The sequence below is a fragment of the Melanotaenia boesemani genome, chromosome 3 (assembly GCF_017639745.1).
Source record: "Melanotaenia boesemani isolate fMelBoe1 chromosome 3, fMelBoe1.pri, whole genome shotgun sequence".
Taxonomy (NCBI): domain Eukaryota; kingdom Metazoa; phylum Chordata; class Actinopteri; order Atheriniformes; family Melanotaeniidae; genus Melanotaenia; species Melanotaenia boesemani.
In genome coordinates this window covers 11,379,534-11,391,754 of record NC_055684.1, presented here as the reverse complement: position 1 = coordinate 11,391,754, position 12,221 = coordinate 11,379,534, and the positions used below count along the sequence as shown (strand labels likewise).

Here is a 12,221-nt window from a genome sequence, read left to right as displayed (position 1 = left end):
AAACAAAACCAGCAGACAAATTGTACCTTGTGTGGGAGACAGTGTTCTCATATGTTTAGAGGAGAGTGACATGCAGGCTTTAGCCATCAAGTCCCTCTGTTCCCACTCTCGTTTAGGTTCCAGAGGCTATTGCTAAGTGCCAGCGTGCAGGAATCACAGTCCGTATGGTCACTGGAGACAACATCAACACCGCCCGTGCGATTGCAACCAAGTGTGGCATCCTGCAACCTGGAGAAGACTTTCTGTGTTTGGAGGGCAAGGAGTTCAATCAGCAGATCAGAAACGACAAGGGAGAGGTAAGACGGGCATAAAGACTTGTTGTTACTAGTCTGAAACTAAGCAGATGTAAATAGGTTTTAACATTAAATGTTCTCAACACTTAAAAATGGTAGAAATTAGTGACTGAATCCAGTCATCACCATTTTCTTCTTTTTTTTTTTTTTTTTTATGTGTGAAATAGGTCAGCTGTCAGCATCCACGGCGCCACACCGGGGCTAGGGGGTGCTACAGCCCCGTGATAAATCTGTGTAGCCCCATTAAGCCCCCCCAAGAAATTAGATTATAAAAAATATAATTATGAATTTATATATAATATTATAATAAAGGAATGTATTAGTTTAAAAACAGTTTGCGGAGATTCTCCGCTTGCATGTTTCTTCTGTGCACTGATTAAGAGGGGACAGAGGGCGGGCGGAAACTTTTTGTTGAAACTCACGCTAGGCTGAGGTGGTCCGAATCATTAGATACAAATTGTTTGCACTTCTCGTTGCGCCTGCACTGTGTAGTATGTTAAATTTATCTCGCAATCAGTTTAATTTCTTAAGTTATGTTGTGATCCGAGGCAATAAAAGCAATGCATAGTTGATTTCATTAATTATGCATGTAGAATAAATGCGTTTGTTGCATTCTGTATGTGTTGCTTGTTTATCACATGGTCGCTGTCTGGTGCTGAATCTTGCACCTTTCCACGTGAAAACATTTTTGCCGTTGCTTTGTGGCTCGTTGTAGGCCTGGTTATTTTGCTGAATGTTCTTTGGCTAATTCAGTTAAATTGCTGTGTATCTTAGCCACTTTTATTGAAAAAATCGATAACCTATGTATAAAGTTACCTAAGTCATGGAAATCTGTTATTTTCTTAGCACCCCCACGTATTGGTCAAGTCCCTCATTAGCACCAGGAGAAAAAAAATCCTGGCGCCGTGCCTGGCTGTCAGGAAGTTCCGGGACACATTTTATCAGTGTGTTCAGGACAGTTAATTTGTTTTAATGTTTTATGTCCCTAGATTCTTTCTCTCCCTCAACATAATCGGTGCTCTGAGTATAATGTCTTTACTTCACTGTAGCATTAGTACACACATAACCCATTTTGAACAAAATGGAGCCACCAGACAAAATGTACCATCTGTGGCAGTGTTCTCATTTGTTCAGAGGAGAGAGTGACATGCAAGCTTTAGTCATCAAATCATCTTTAAACAGAGACGCTGACAGGTTTGTCTGTCTCTAAGCTTTTCTGATGTGAGGAATTACATGGTGCTGACTCCAGTTCAGAGTTGGTTCAGCTCTGGAGCTTTCTGAGAACCTCTCTGATTTTCCGTGGGTCAGAGGACCTGTACACACTGTTCACTTAAACTCCAACAGCAGCCTCATGTGGTGTTAGGTCTGTTTCAGAAGGCGGTAGACCCAAACATAAGATACACAGACTGGAGGCAGGTAGACCAGAATTAAATAAACTTTATTTATAGGCTTCACATTCAAAAATGCAAAGCTAGGAAGGAGACAGGACTTACCACGAGGGAAAGAATGATGGATCTGGCAGGAAAGGAAAACCAGAGTACGTACTGCTGAACTACAACAGGACATCCCTGCAGTGTAATGTGAATTTCATCAGGGCTCACCGTCACAATGATTATATGCAGTGGCAGTGGAAAACATTCACACGATGCAGAAATGTACAAGTGAAATACCAAACAAGAGCAACGAAGCTGCTTTAACCTTCTGTAATAGATCAGGCAAACAGTTGACCATTCTGACTCATTTTGTTTTTTCTTTCTTTGATCTTTTTCTTTTCTTTTTTAAACGTGAAAGTGGCAAAGTTTCAGTACGACTCAGTACTTTATTACTACTCAGTGACTGTGTCAGCATGCACGGCATGAAGAATGAGGAGTGATCAAAGACGAGTGTGATCGTGCAAATGCGACCACGCCTCTATGGAGGCTAAAGGCAGATTAGGGTGGCCAAGGGACTGGGACGATCAGCAGCAATCCCGGACCATGATCCCCAGCCACCCTACCACGAAGACGACCCCGGACCCACCCAGAGGACACAAAGGAAGGCCCCAGCCAGATCCCCCCGCAGTCATGGGTCATCCAGGGCCTGGGCTGCAATTTTTTGCATAGGCTCCACATTTTACCGGCGGAGGTTGCCGCTTGGGCAGTAACCACAATGTGCTGTGAGTGAAGCCACATGAGCAGCCCCGCCCGCCATGTACTACATGGCACGCCCCCCAGAAGTTGTTTGTGTGTTGTGTTTCTCGTGTTTTGATGACTAAGTGTAAATAAAACTGAGAGACGAGTAGTAACAGGGTGCAGCCAACGAGGCCACTTAGATGGTCCCAACCGCTCTACTCAGCATGACATGCACGCCTCCCAACACCCTATGTGTGTGTGTGAGAGTGGGGAAGGAGAGGGGTCTGAGGGTGTAAGTCCAGAGGGAAGCAAACTTCCCTCTAGAAAGTGAGTTGCTGGTGGCAGTAGGCATCCCCATTACCCCAGAGGTCCCCCAGGTCAAGCCTCTTATCCAAATAGTTTCATATCTGTAACAGCGAAGATTTTTTGCTGCTCTGGAATCTGTTTCTCTGAGCTCTGTGGCCCAAAACCAGCTCCAGATTCGCCTCAGTCAAAAAACACATCAGTGTTCAATTAGTGTAAATATATTGTGGGTACTCACTGACCGGGAATTTTTCTCATTTACCCTGAGCTCAGTTTTAATTAGAAAAACTTTGTGAATGTGTATTTTAACCAGCTTAAACTTGTTTCTAATATAAAGTAAAAACATTTATTGCTCTGCAATCAATAGTACATTTGCTCATTTTCTCTGAAAACTTGTTCCCAGGCTGTCCTGTGATGCTTTCAATATACAGTGACAATACTGGAAGTATTTATTCTATTCTGATTATATTTAATATCTAATACTTAGCTTTACATTTCCAGGTGGAACAAGAACGTCTGGACAAAGTTTGGCCTAAACTACGTGTTCTGGCTCGATCATCGCCAACAGACAAGCACACTCTGGTCAAAGGTGAGCTCGTTCTGTTGAGATTTAATGTTGGTATATGGACATGTTCGCTTGTCCTTGTTCATAATGGGAGCTGAGGGGAATCATCTGCTCCAAACGCAGCAAATGAACTCTCCATGTTTCTTAAAAATTCATGCAGTCACTGGAATGAATATTGTTTTTGTTCCACTCTGCTGATCAGGCATCATCGACAGCACAGTGGGAGAAACCCGACAGGTGGTGGCGGTGACAGGAGACGGTACTAACGACGGCCCCGCCCTCAAGAAAGCTGATGTTGGCTTTGCCATGGTAACTAGTTCTTCTTCTTCCTTTTTTTTCTCCAGTTTTTCAGTTTTCTTTGTTTATTCTGTTGGCTCTTCACTGCTTCACTCATCTGCTGTCTCATTTTCATCTGCTCCATTAACATCAGAAAATAACTAATCTCATGGGTGAAAAACATTTCTAATCCAGCCATGAAACGCCAACCATGATAACTAGTGACTTTAGTGTCATGGATTCATTGATGTTGCTGTAAAATGGAATTATGAATCAATAAATGTTGAGCTTGAATGCACTCAGCACCGCAGGGTCCCCCTCTGCCATCATGTTACTGCCTTTATGTACAGATCTACACACACAATATGGTTTGTTGTATATGTTCTGATTTACAGTATAATTATTTGCAATTTCCCTCTGGGATTAATAGAGTATTTTTCATTTATTTTATTTAATTTTATTATGTGTCAGTAACATGAACAATATCCTGATCAGTGATCTCAGTCCTCAGAACTGTTCAGGGATTTTACTAAAACTGGTCCCATTTGGCACTATTTGCAGTTGAAAACATTTACAAGTGTTTGTTTTGTTTTGTTTTTTTTTTTTTTTTTTTTTTTTTACACATTTTGATACATTTCTCTTCTAAATTCATGAAATTTGAAATTATATAATTTAGTCATTTTGATGTTATAAGATTGGAATTAAAATTTAATGTGGCAACTGCTCAGAAGGAGCTGTATCCACTATAAAATTGAAAACTGTTCAACTTTCACTGGATAAACACCAGCAAAAATAATTCTATATTATATTCTGATATTAGTAACACATTTGCACAGTAAAACCAGTGGCACTTTCATGTTTAGCTGCTGAATAAATGAGAAGAAAGTATTCATATCATCATTTATCAGGTGATTTATAAAACTTTTACAGTGAAAGCGATAAAATAAACTCAGGCTACGCCAGCCTGGACCAAAATCACAACTCACATTTACAGCCAGCTGACTCACAAAACGGTGAAATGATGCCCTCTGTACATCTGCTACGTTAAAGGCTCAGGCTTCACCTCATGTCGTAAATATTTGGCTGGGATGTTCTGATGCTGTTTCAGACGTATAGATGTTTACATAGTATGTTCAAGCCTGGCCTGCTCCACATACGTTCGTTCAGTTGTTGTTTCTTCTGAAAAGAATCTTATCCAGGTTAAGACGATGAGCTGTTTACATGTAATCATATTCAGTCAGGTTTTGGTTTGGTTTACTCTGGAGTATATTACAGTAAATCTGCCATCTAAAGCATCTCCTCTGACTGGTTGCTGTTTGTCAGCAGAAAATTGGATCATCTGCTGATGATTGTTAGATGTAGAAAGATTCAGTGTGAGGAGTTTTTCCCAGCTGGTGTTGGAGCAGACAGTCACATTGAACAGGAAATCGGCTGATACCAAAGCTGGTATTGATAGATTTCAAAGCACAGTTGAGGCATGTGCGTTCTGTCCCATCATCTGGTTCCCGTGTTGTTGTGACCTTTATTTTTTGTGGAAAGTCATCTGAACAGCAGCGTCTCCTGCAGGCGGCTGAGCAGCTGCTGTGCTGTCAGACAGCAGCAGCCTGGCAGCAGTTACTGTTCCTCCCTCATCACAAAAGCAGTGAACCCTCAGTCCTAATACGTCCTAAATTATTATTTTCAGGTTGCACTCAGATGTCCCTGTTCAATTCACGCCCGTTTAGTCTGAAATCAGCCAGCGATCCACCTCCATCTGTTTGGAAACGTCTGACTGCGTGCTGAGACACAGCAGCTCACATCACAGCTTCTTTACAGCCGCTCTTAGTGACAAAAATAAACAGGACGGTCAGATATGAGCTGTGTGAAAATAATGAGGAGCATGAAAAACTCGGACTGAAAGCTCTGCACTCTAAAATAGGTTTAAATTCAAATCTCTTCTTGGCCATTGGCCCAGTTGTTCCTGAGGCAAAAAGTATTTTTTTCATCTTCAGCAGCTGGATTGTCCTCCTTTTCACCTCTGTATTTGTCATGCAGCCCCTGTTTGGCAAAATGATGCTGAAGTTTTACTCATGAAGAGCAGCAGCTCTCTGCAGCTAAGACAGGAAGCAGCCACACACACTTGCCACCTCTCAGAACTTGCTCTGTTTTTTGTGCTCTGGCTGCTCATGTTGGCGTCTGAACTGCAGTAAACCACAGTTCTCCCGAAGGATATGCTGCAAAACCAGAGTTAACAGGTTTTAACATTGCAAAGGTGCTTTTTAAACTGCTTAGATCACCATGGTAACTTAACCCTCTCCAGAGGGGGAGCTGCTCAGCAGTGCACCTCTCAGGTTGATTGATGCGAAGCAGCTTTTTTTTTCCTTCTTATCCTCATGTTTTATTTGTTTTTGTGTGTTGGAACAAGATCAAAAATTGGAATATGTAAAGCAGAAAAAAATATTACTCCTCTTCTACCTGTTTTTTCCTCATTCTCTGTCCATTTTTGAAAACTTCATATTTAACAAAGTATAACATGTTATGTTTTAAATAATATATAAATCTTTTTTCTTTTTTACATGAAGTGACATTTACTGGTTGGATGTTGATGTAAATGTAACTGCTGTATTTTTGCAATAACTATCCAGATCTGGTTCCTGGAACATTTTTAAAAGCAATTTTAAAAACTACCAAAGAACTTCTAGCAAAAAGGAGCTCAGAGACTATGAGTAAAATTAGATATCCAAATTTGGATGCCCCTAACATGTTAGAAGGGTCTGTTTGTTCCTGGTTCTGCTTCTTTTAGTGGATTTATTGACAATAAGACAGATGAAAAATAACACCAGACTCAAGTAGACTGGATCTTTGGCCCCAGCTGTCGAACAGTCATGGAAATTCTCAACTGATCATCTCTCTGGTTTCTGCCAGGGAATCGCTGGCACAGATGTAGCAAAAGAAGCATCTGACATCATCCTGACTGATGACAATTTTACCAGCATCGTCAAGGCCGTCATGTGGGGGAGAAATGTCTATGACAGCATCTCAAAGTTCCTGCAGTTCCAGCTGACCGTCAATGTGGTGGCCGTGATCGTGGCGTTCACCGGCGCCTGCATCACACAGGTAAACCCTCTGAGCCATAAGTATCAGGTGATGTGATAATAAAGCAGAATCGTGAATATGATGTTCAGTTTTAGGTCAGGTTGTTAAGTTTAGATCAGAAGTGCTCTGGTGGAATGCATGTTAAAGAAAGCCTCTTGTAAACTAGACTAATTTTAAATAAACAGGAAGTCATGTGGATGCCTCTTTTTTCCCATTGTGTCTTATGAAGAAACTGAGATTCTGACTTAATAAAGACGAAAAAAATCTTGAGACTGTACATTAATTGAAAGATTCACAGCTGGCACGATGTATAACTAACTCCTCTAACAGCACAGAGAACATAAACTAGGCTAAAATTCAGTCTGAAACCATGGCAACTCGCCACCATCATAATCCTGAAATGAAACAGAGCCTCAGCAGGTCTGAGGTCTGTGGGCTGTGATCATACTCACTTATTATCGGGTTCTGGTCTGTGTTAGGCCGCTGACATGTTGACACAGATCATTAACGATGATCCATGTCTTTGCTGTACATGCTGAGACGGATCTAGGGGTGTAGGCTGTGTGGGTGGAGGGTGGGGGGGACCCGGCAAAGTGTGTTTTTGTGTGAGCTGGTAAACATCAAACACATCACTAGCACCTCCTTCTAGTTCAAGTTCTGAAGACACAAAACCAGTTAACAGACTGACAGGTGCTGAATGTGTGTAGTGTCAGGTACACCAGGAATCCCCAACTCTGGTTCTCAAGGCCCACTGCCCTGCAGACTCCTAATGTTTCCCTGCACACCTGAATCAAATTATTGGCTCAATAGCAGACTTGTGCAGAGCTTGTCAGAGATCCATTTAATCTGAATGAGGTGTGTTGCCACAGGGAAATGTCCTATACCTGCAAGATAGTGAGCCTTGAGGACCAGGGTTGAGGATCACTGATTAACCCAACGTACACCACACTGTAAACACCTGCATTCATGTCACACAAACACACTCCACCTAAAAAGATATCAAAATTTTATGTGTAGCAGTTACCCATATAAACTCAATTATCTGAGATGATTGAGTTTATTTTTTTATAATCGCCATCTTCATTCATCTGAATGAAAACTAGAAGCAAACGACACAAAAATATTCAGCTCGTTTAAAACTACTGGTGCATATTTAGTAGATATTTTAATGAGTTCACTAAGCCTGAAGTACAAAATGTTTGTTTGAAAGAGACACTTTTCACATATCTGTTGCACTTTATCGGCCAAAACAAAAAGAAAGATGTCCTCATAAACTGACCTCTGTTCTGTTTCGCTACATGTAATTCAAACATAACCAACAGAGAAGGCTCAGTCCTGCATCAATGTGTGCTCACACACATTAAATGAGCTTTGTAGAACCAGCTGCGTGATAATGATGTTGGTCAGAGTGGGAAGTTTCATAAGATTGGCTTGCCCTTACACACAGCCTGTTTAGCCTCTGTTACTGCCTCCCTTGCCAGCTCAGAGGCATATCAACAGTGGATCTTGTTATAATCTTTTAAAGTGGTTTTTAAAGGGATTGTTTTTTCTTTGTTAAGTCTCCTAACTTACCTATGAATCATTCAAGTGGAAAAAAGGCACCCTAACTCATGATGAACCAGTGTTGTGTCAACACATAACAGACAGCTTGTCAAAGAACCTGTTTTAAATTGGATCTTTAGGCTCTTTGTTACCAAAGTTAACAGTGTGACAGACATAAAATAGGATTTTTAACAGCAACAAGATGATTCCCAAACAGCTGTTAGCTGAAAACTTGGCATAGCTTAGCTTAATGTGCTGGACCTTGAGTTGATTCATTTACTGTTGACCAAAGCTTGAGGTACTGTGGGATTATCTGGACTTACAATGTAGCAAAAGGTAGCCAACATCCGTAGAAGGCTTAAGAAAGTCCTTCAAGAATCCTGGAAAATTATTCCTGAATACTACTTCAAGAAATGACCAAAAGCTTGTCTAAGAGGGTTTAGACTGTCTCAAAAAAGTTTAGAAACAATCAAACTTTTTAGAATGTTCATTCCCGCTTCTGATGTCAAGAGACAGACCTCTGTTACTTGAAAAGAAATATCTGCTCATATCTCAGAGCTGTACCTCTCCAGTTTCTAATCACACAGAGGCAAGAGAAGAAAGAAAAAGGTGGTGAGGAGAATGAGACCTTCAGGTTGTTCTGTGGTTTGTTTTTTGACTCAGTTTGTAAACTGAATGTCTGATGACATCTCCTCATCCTGCAGGACTCTCCCCTGAAGGCAGTCCAGATGCTCTGGGTCAACCTCATCATGGACACTCTGGCGTCTCTTGCTCTGGCCACTGAGCCGCCAACTGAATCCCTGCTGCTACGGAAACCTTACGGCCGTGACAAGCCTCTCATCTCCAGGACCATGATGAAGAACATTCTGGGTCATGCTGTGTATCAGCTCATCACCATCTTCACCCTCCTTTTTGCTGGTGAGTTCAACAATAACAGTCATGAGGAGAATCCTGTTAATGTTCAGAGTTGTTGGCGTGTCTCTGCTCCATAGTCAGAAATATTCAGACTTTTTTACAGTTCTTCTATATGATTGTTTCTCAGGTGAGACCATGTTCGACATCGACAGCGGCCGCAACGCTCCTCTGCACTCACCGCCGTCTCAGCACTACACCATCGTTTTCAATGTGTTCGTCATGATGCAACTGTTCAATGAGATCAACGCCAGGAAGATCCATGGAGAGAGGAATGTGTTTGAAGGCATCTACAAGAACCCCATTTTCTGCAGCGTTGTACTGGGGACCTTTGCCCTGCAGGTAACTCCATCATCACCATCCTCTTTCTCCAGTGAAGACGCTCCCAAGCTTTGTCTGTTAAAACTTCTGATTATAGATAAACAGATTCTGTAAATACAAGTTGTTAAAATGTTTGGAATTGAAAGGTTTGGTTAGTTGGTAAGTTGATGTAGACTAAATTATCAGTGATATGTTAGGACTGAATACTAAACCTGCACTGTAAAGTTCAGTAATGGAAATATTTTTAGCTAATTTAGACTTTTTTTGACAAAAGTGATGGAACTACAACAGTCTGTATGGAGAAAGACTGTTTAAAATAATTATTTATTTATTTATTTTCTTTTTTACTAGCAGTACTGAAGCATGCACTCTTTTTTCACCTCCTCTGCCAGAGCAAAATGTTTTGCAAATAGAAATGAGATTATCTGAATAAAGTGTAAAACTATTGTCCCTTCAGTTATTGTGCTAAGCTGACATGCTAATAGGATTGCTGAAAAACTGTTCCTTTGTCTCTTTTTCAACAACACTTTAATTAAATGAGTGCACTGGTGAAAATAGTCTGAGGTGAATAAGCAGAACAGTGGAGAGGAGAAGAAACAGGATTTGGGAGTTCAGATGGTTACTGGTCTTACACCAACAGAGTGCGTCAATTAGCTGCATCTCACAAATACCCTCTAAGGGGCGGTCCTAATGGAGGGGGTTTGCAGTAAAACCGCATACGTATTTTAGCAATCCACCCTTTTTTACCCGCAAAACCAGGGATTAGCCTCCATGAGACTGATGTCTAAAACCAGGTACCAAGGTGGATAGGTTTCAAACCTCTACTGTCTACAGGAGGATATTAGGTCACTGTGACGAAAACACTCTGATTCCCATCAATCCACGTCTGCCTCAATATTTCTTGCTTTGTAGTCCAGCATGACTTGAAGAAGAAGCTTGACTTCTTCATCAGTCCAAACAAATGTTTCTCTTCTGCCTCACACTGAATCCTCAGCCATCTTCTCTTCTTCCAATGTGAACTTCAAGCAACACGCAGTTAGCCTTTATCTTCGCAGGCGTTACGTCTTGTTCTAGCTTTGGAGTGTTACTCTTTAATCATCATAGCGCCCCCACAGCCTTGTAGTAGGTACTACAGAGGTTTTGTAATGATGGTGAATCTTTTCTCCTTTTCGTCACTGTTTTCACACCTGAACTGCCTTAGGGGCTGTGTGGACATAGCTTAAAATAGCTGCTCACTGTAGTTTAGAGAAAATGTTTCTCAGGAAGGAGGAAATGATGCATTCATTAGGGACTGCTGTCAACAGACTCATCCACATTTGGAACTTGAGTGCTTTTAGTATGATGTGTTAGATTAAGACTGAATAAAAATAAATAAATAACTAAATAATGTTGTTTAATGTGGTTAATGAACAGTGTAGTTGTTTCACTGTTGGCCAAATCAAAAAACATTTCCTGACCGTTTCTGCTAATGAACCAGACTTTGGGCAGAGATGTTTCTTTTCTTTTTTTTTTTTTTTTTTCCTGTAATTTATTGGCAAGAAGCCTAAAATATCAATAATCTAATTCCTCAGGACCATTGAACCCTCTGTGTTCCTGTTTCTCCTTAGATCATCATTGTTCAGTTTGGAGGGAAGCCCTTCTCCTGCACGGCTCTGACCATCGACCAGTGGCTGTGGTGTGTGTTCATCGGTGTGGGAGAGCTGCTGTGGGGACAGGTGAGAGCAAACTCAGGTGCTTTAAATCTGATTGAACACCCCATGCCACCTGAATCGGGGCTAAAACAGGTCAATGAAAGAGGTTTATGGCAGCAAACTGTTGCCTATTACACACATAGATGCAGTGTTGCCATCACAACCATCGTCATGGTAATGATCTCAGCACATGAAAGCAATGCAACTCCTGTTTACGAGCACCGAAGGAGAACCAACCCAGTGTATCTGTCTCTTTGTGGATATACAAACATACACGTCATATACATGATCCTGTTAGCATACACACACGCGCGCTCACACAGAAACCCAGTTTCAGTTTAAAAAGTTCTGTTTTAAGAGTTGTGGTGGGTTCAGTTAGAGGACAGAGATTAAGAACAAAGAGATGGAAAGATGCTGACAGAAACGGGCTGATGTGAGCACTGTGACTTATTTTACACATAAAATATCTTTTGTTTCCGACAGGAGAAAAGGGCGGGGGGGCCTTGCACGCTGCAGGAGGCCAATGTCTTTGCTCTACTTTGAACTTTTTAACTGAACAGTGAGCACACTGATATCAACAGGGAAGTAGTCTAGAATATCAAATCATTTTCAGATTAATACAGAACAGCATTATTAACCGCGATAAAAACTAGGTTCAACTAAATCTGCTGTGCAGGATTTAAATGAACTGTCTTTTATAAATATTTGATTGTAGGTTTAGATCTGTTTTCAAATTATCCACAAATCTCTAAGGTTTTAAGGAACTTCAGTGACGCTTATTAACCTGTTAAACCCTAGGGCAGGGATCACCTACTCCGGACCTCTTGAGCCAGCGTCCTGCAGGTTTTCACTGCATCCCTGCTGCAACACACCTGGTTCAAATGAAATAGTTCTCCAACAGCTTGTTGTCAAGTTCTGAACCAGTCTCGTAATGACCCAATATTTGAGTCCGGTGTGCTGCAGTATGGACATATTGAAAACATGCAGGACACTGGCTCAAGAGGTCTGGAGTTGGTGTTCCCTGCCCTAGGGGTTTTTGGAGGTGTGGTTCACCTGAACAGACCTACCCAAAACAAATCATCAATAACTCTCTAATTATAAGGTCAGTATGCATCATCTTGGTTTCATTGTA

At 41.3% G+C, this 12,221-nt stretch overlaps 1 protein-coding gene across 5 annotated transcripts in view; it reads left to right on the top strand.

Moving 5' to 3' along the window:
* LOC121635895 (plasma membrane calcium-transporting ATPase 1-like) overlaps positions 1–12,221 on the top strand; it is a 115,035-nt gene that overhangs the window by 83,929 nt on the left and 18,885 nt on the right. For all 5 annotated transcript variants that reach the window (XM_041979319.1, XM_041979293.1, XM_041979303.1 and 2 more), the window contains 7 exons: positions 117–296; positions 3,209–3,296; positions 3,475–3,581; positions 6,453–6,644; positions 8,870–9,083; positions 9,208–9,419; positions 11,006–11,113. In XM_041979319.1, the coding sequence (XP_041835253.1) occupies positions 117–296; positions 3,209–3,296; positions 3,475–3,581; positions 6,453–6,644; positions 8,870–9,083; positions 9,208–9,419; positions 11,006–11,113 (1,101 nt within the window). The remainder of the gene's footprint in view (positions 1–116; positions 297–3,208; positions 3,297–3,474; positions 3,582–6,452; positions 6,645–8,869; positions 9,084–9,207; positions 9,420–11,005; positions 11,114–12,221) is intronic.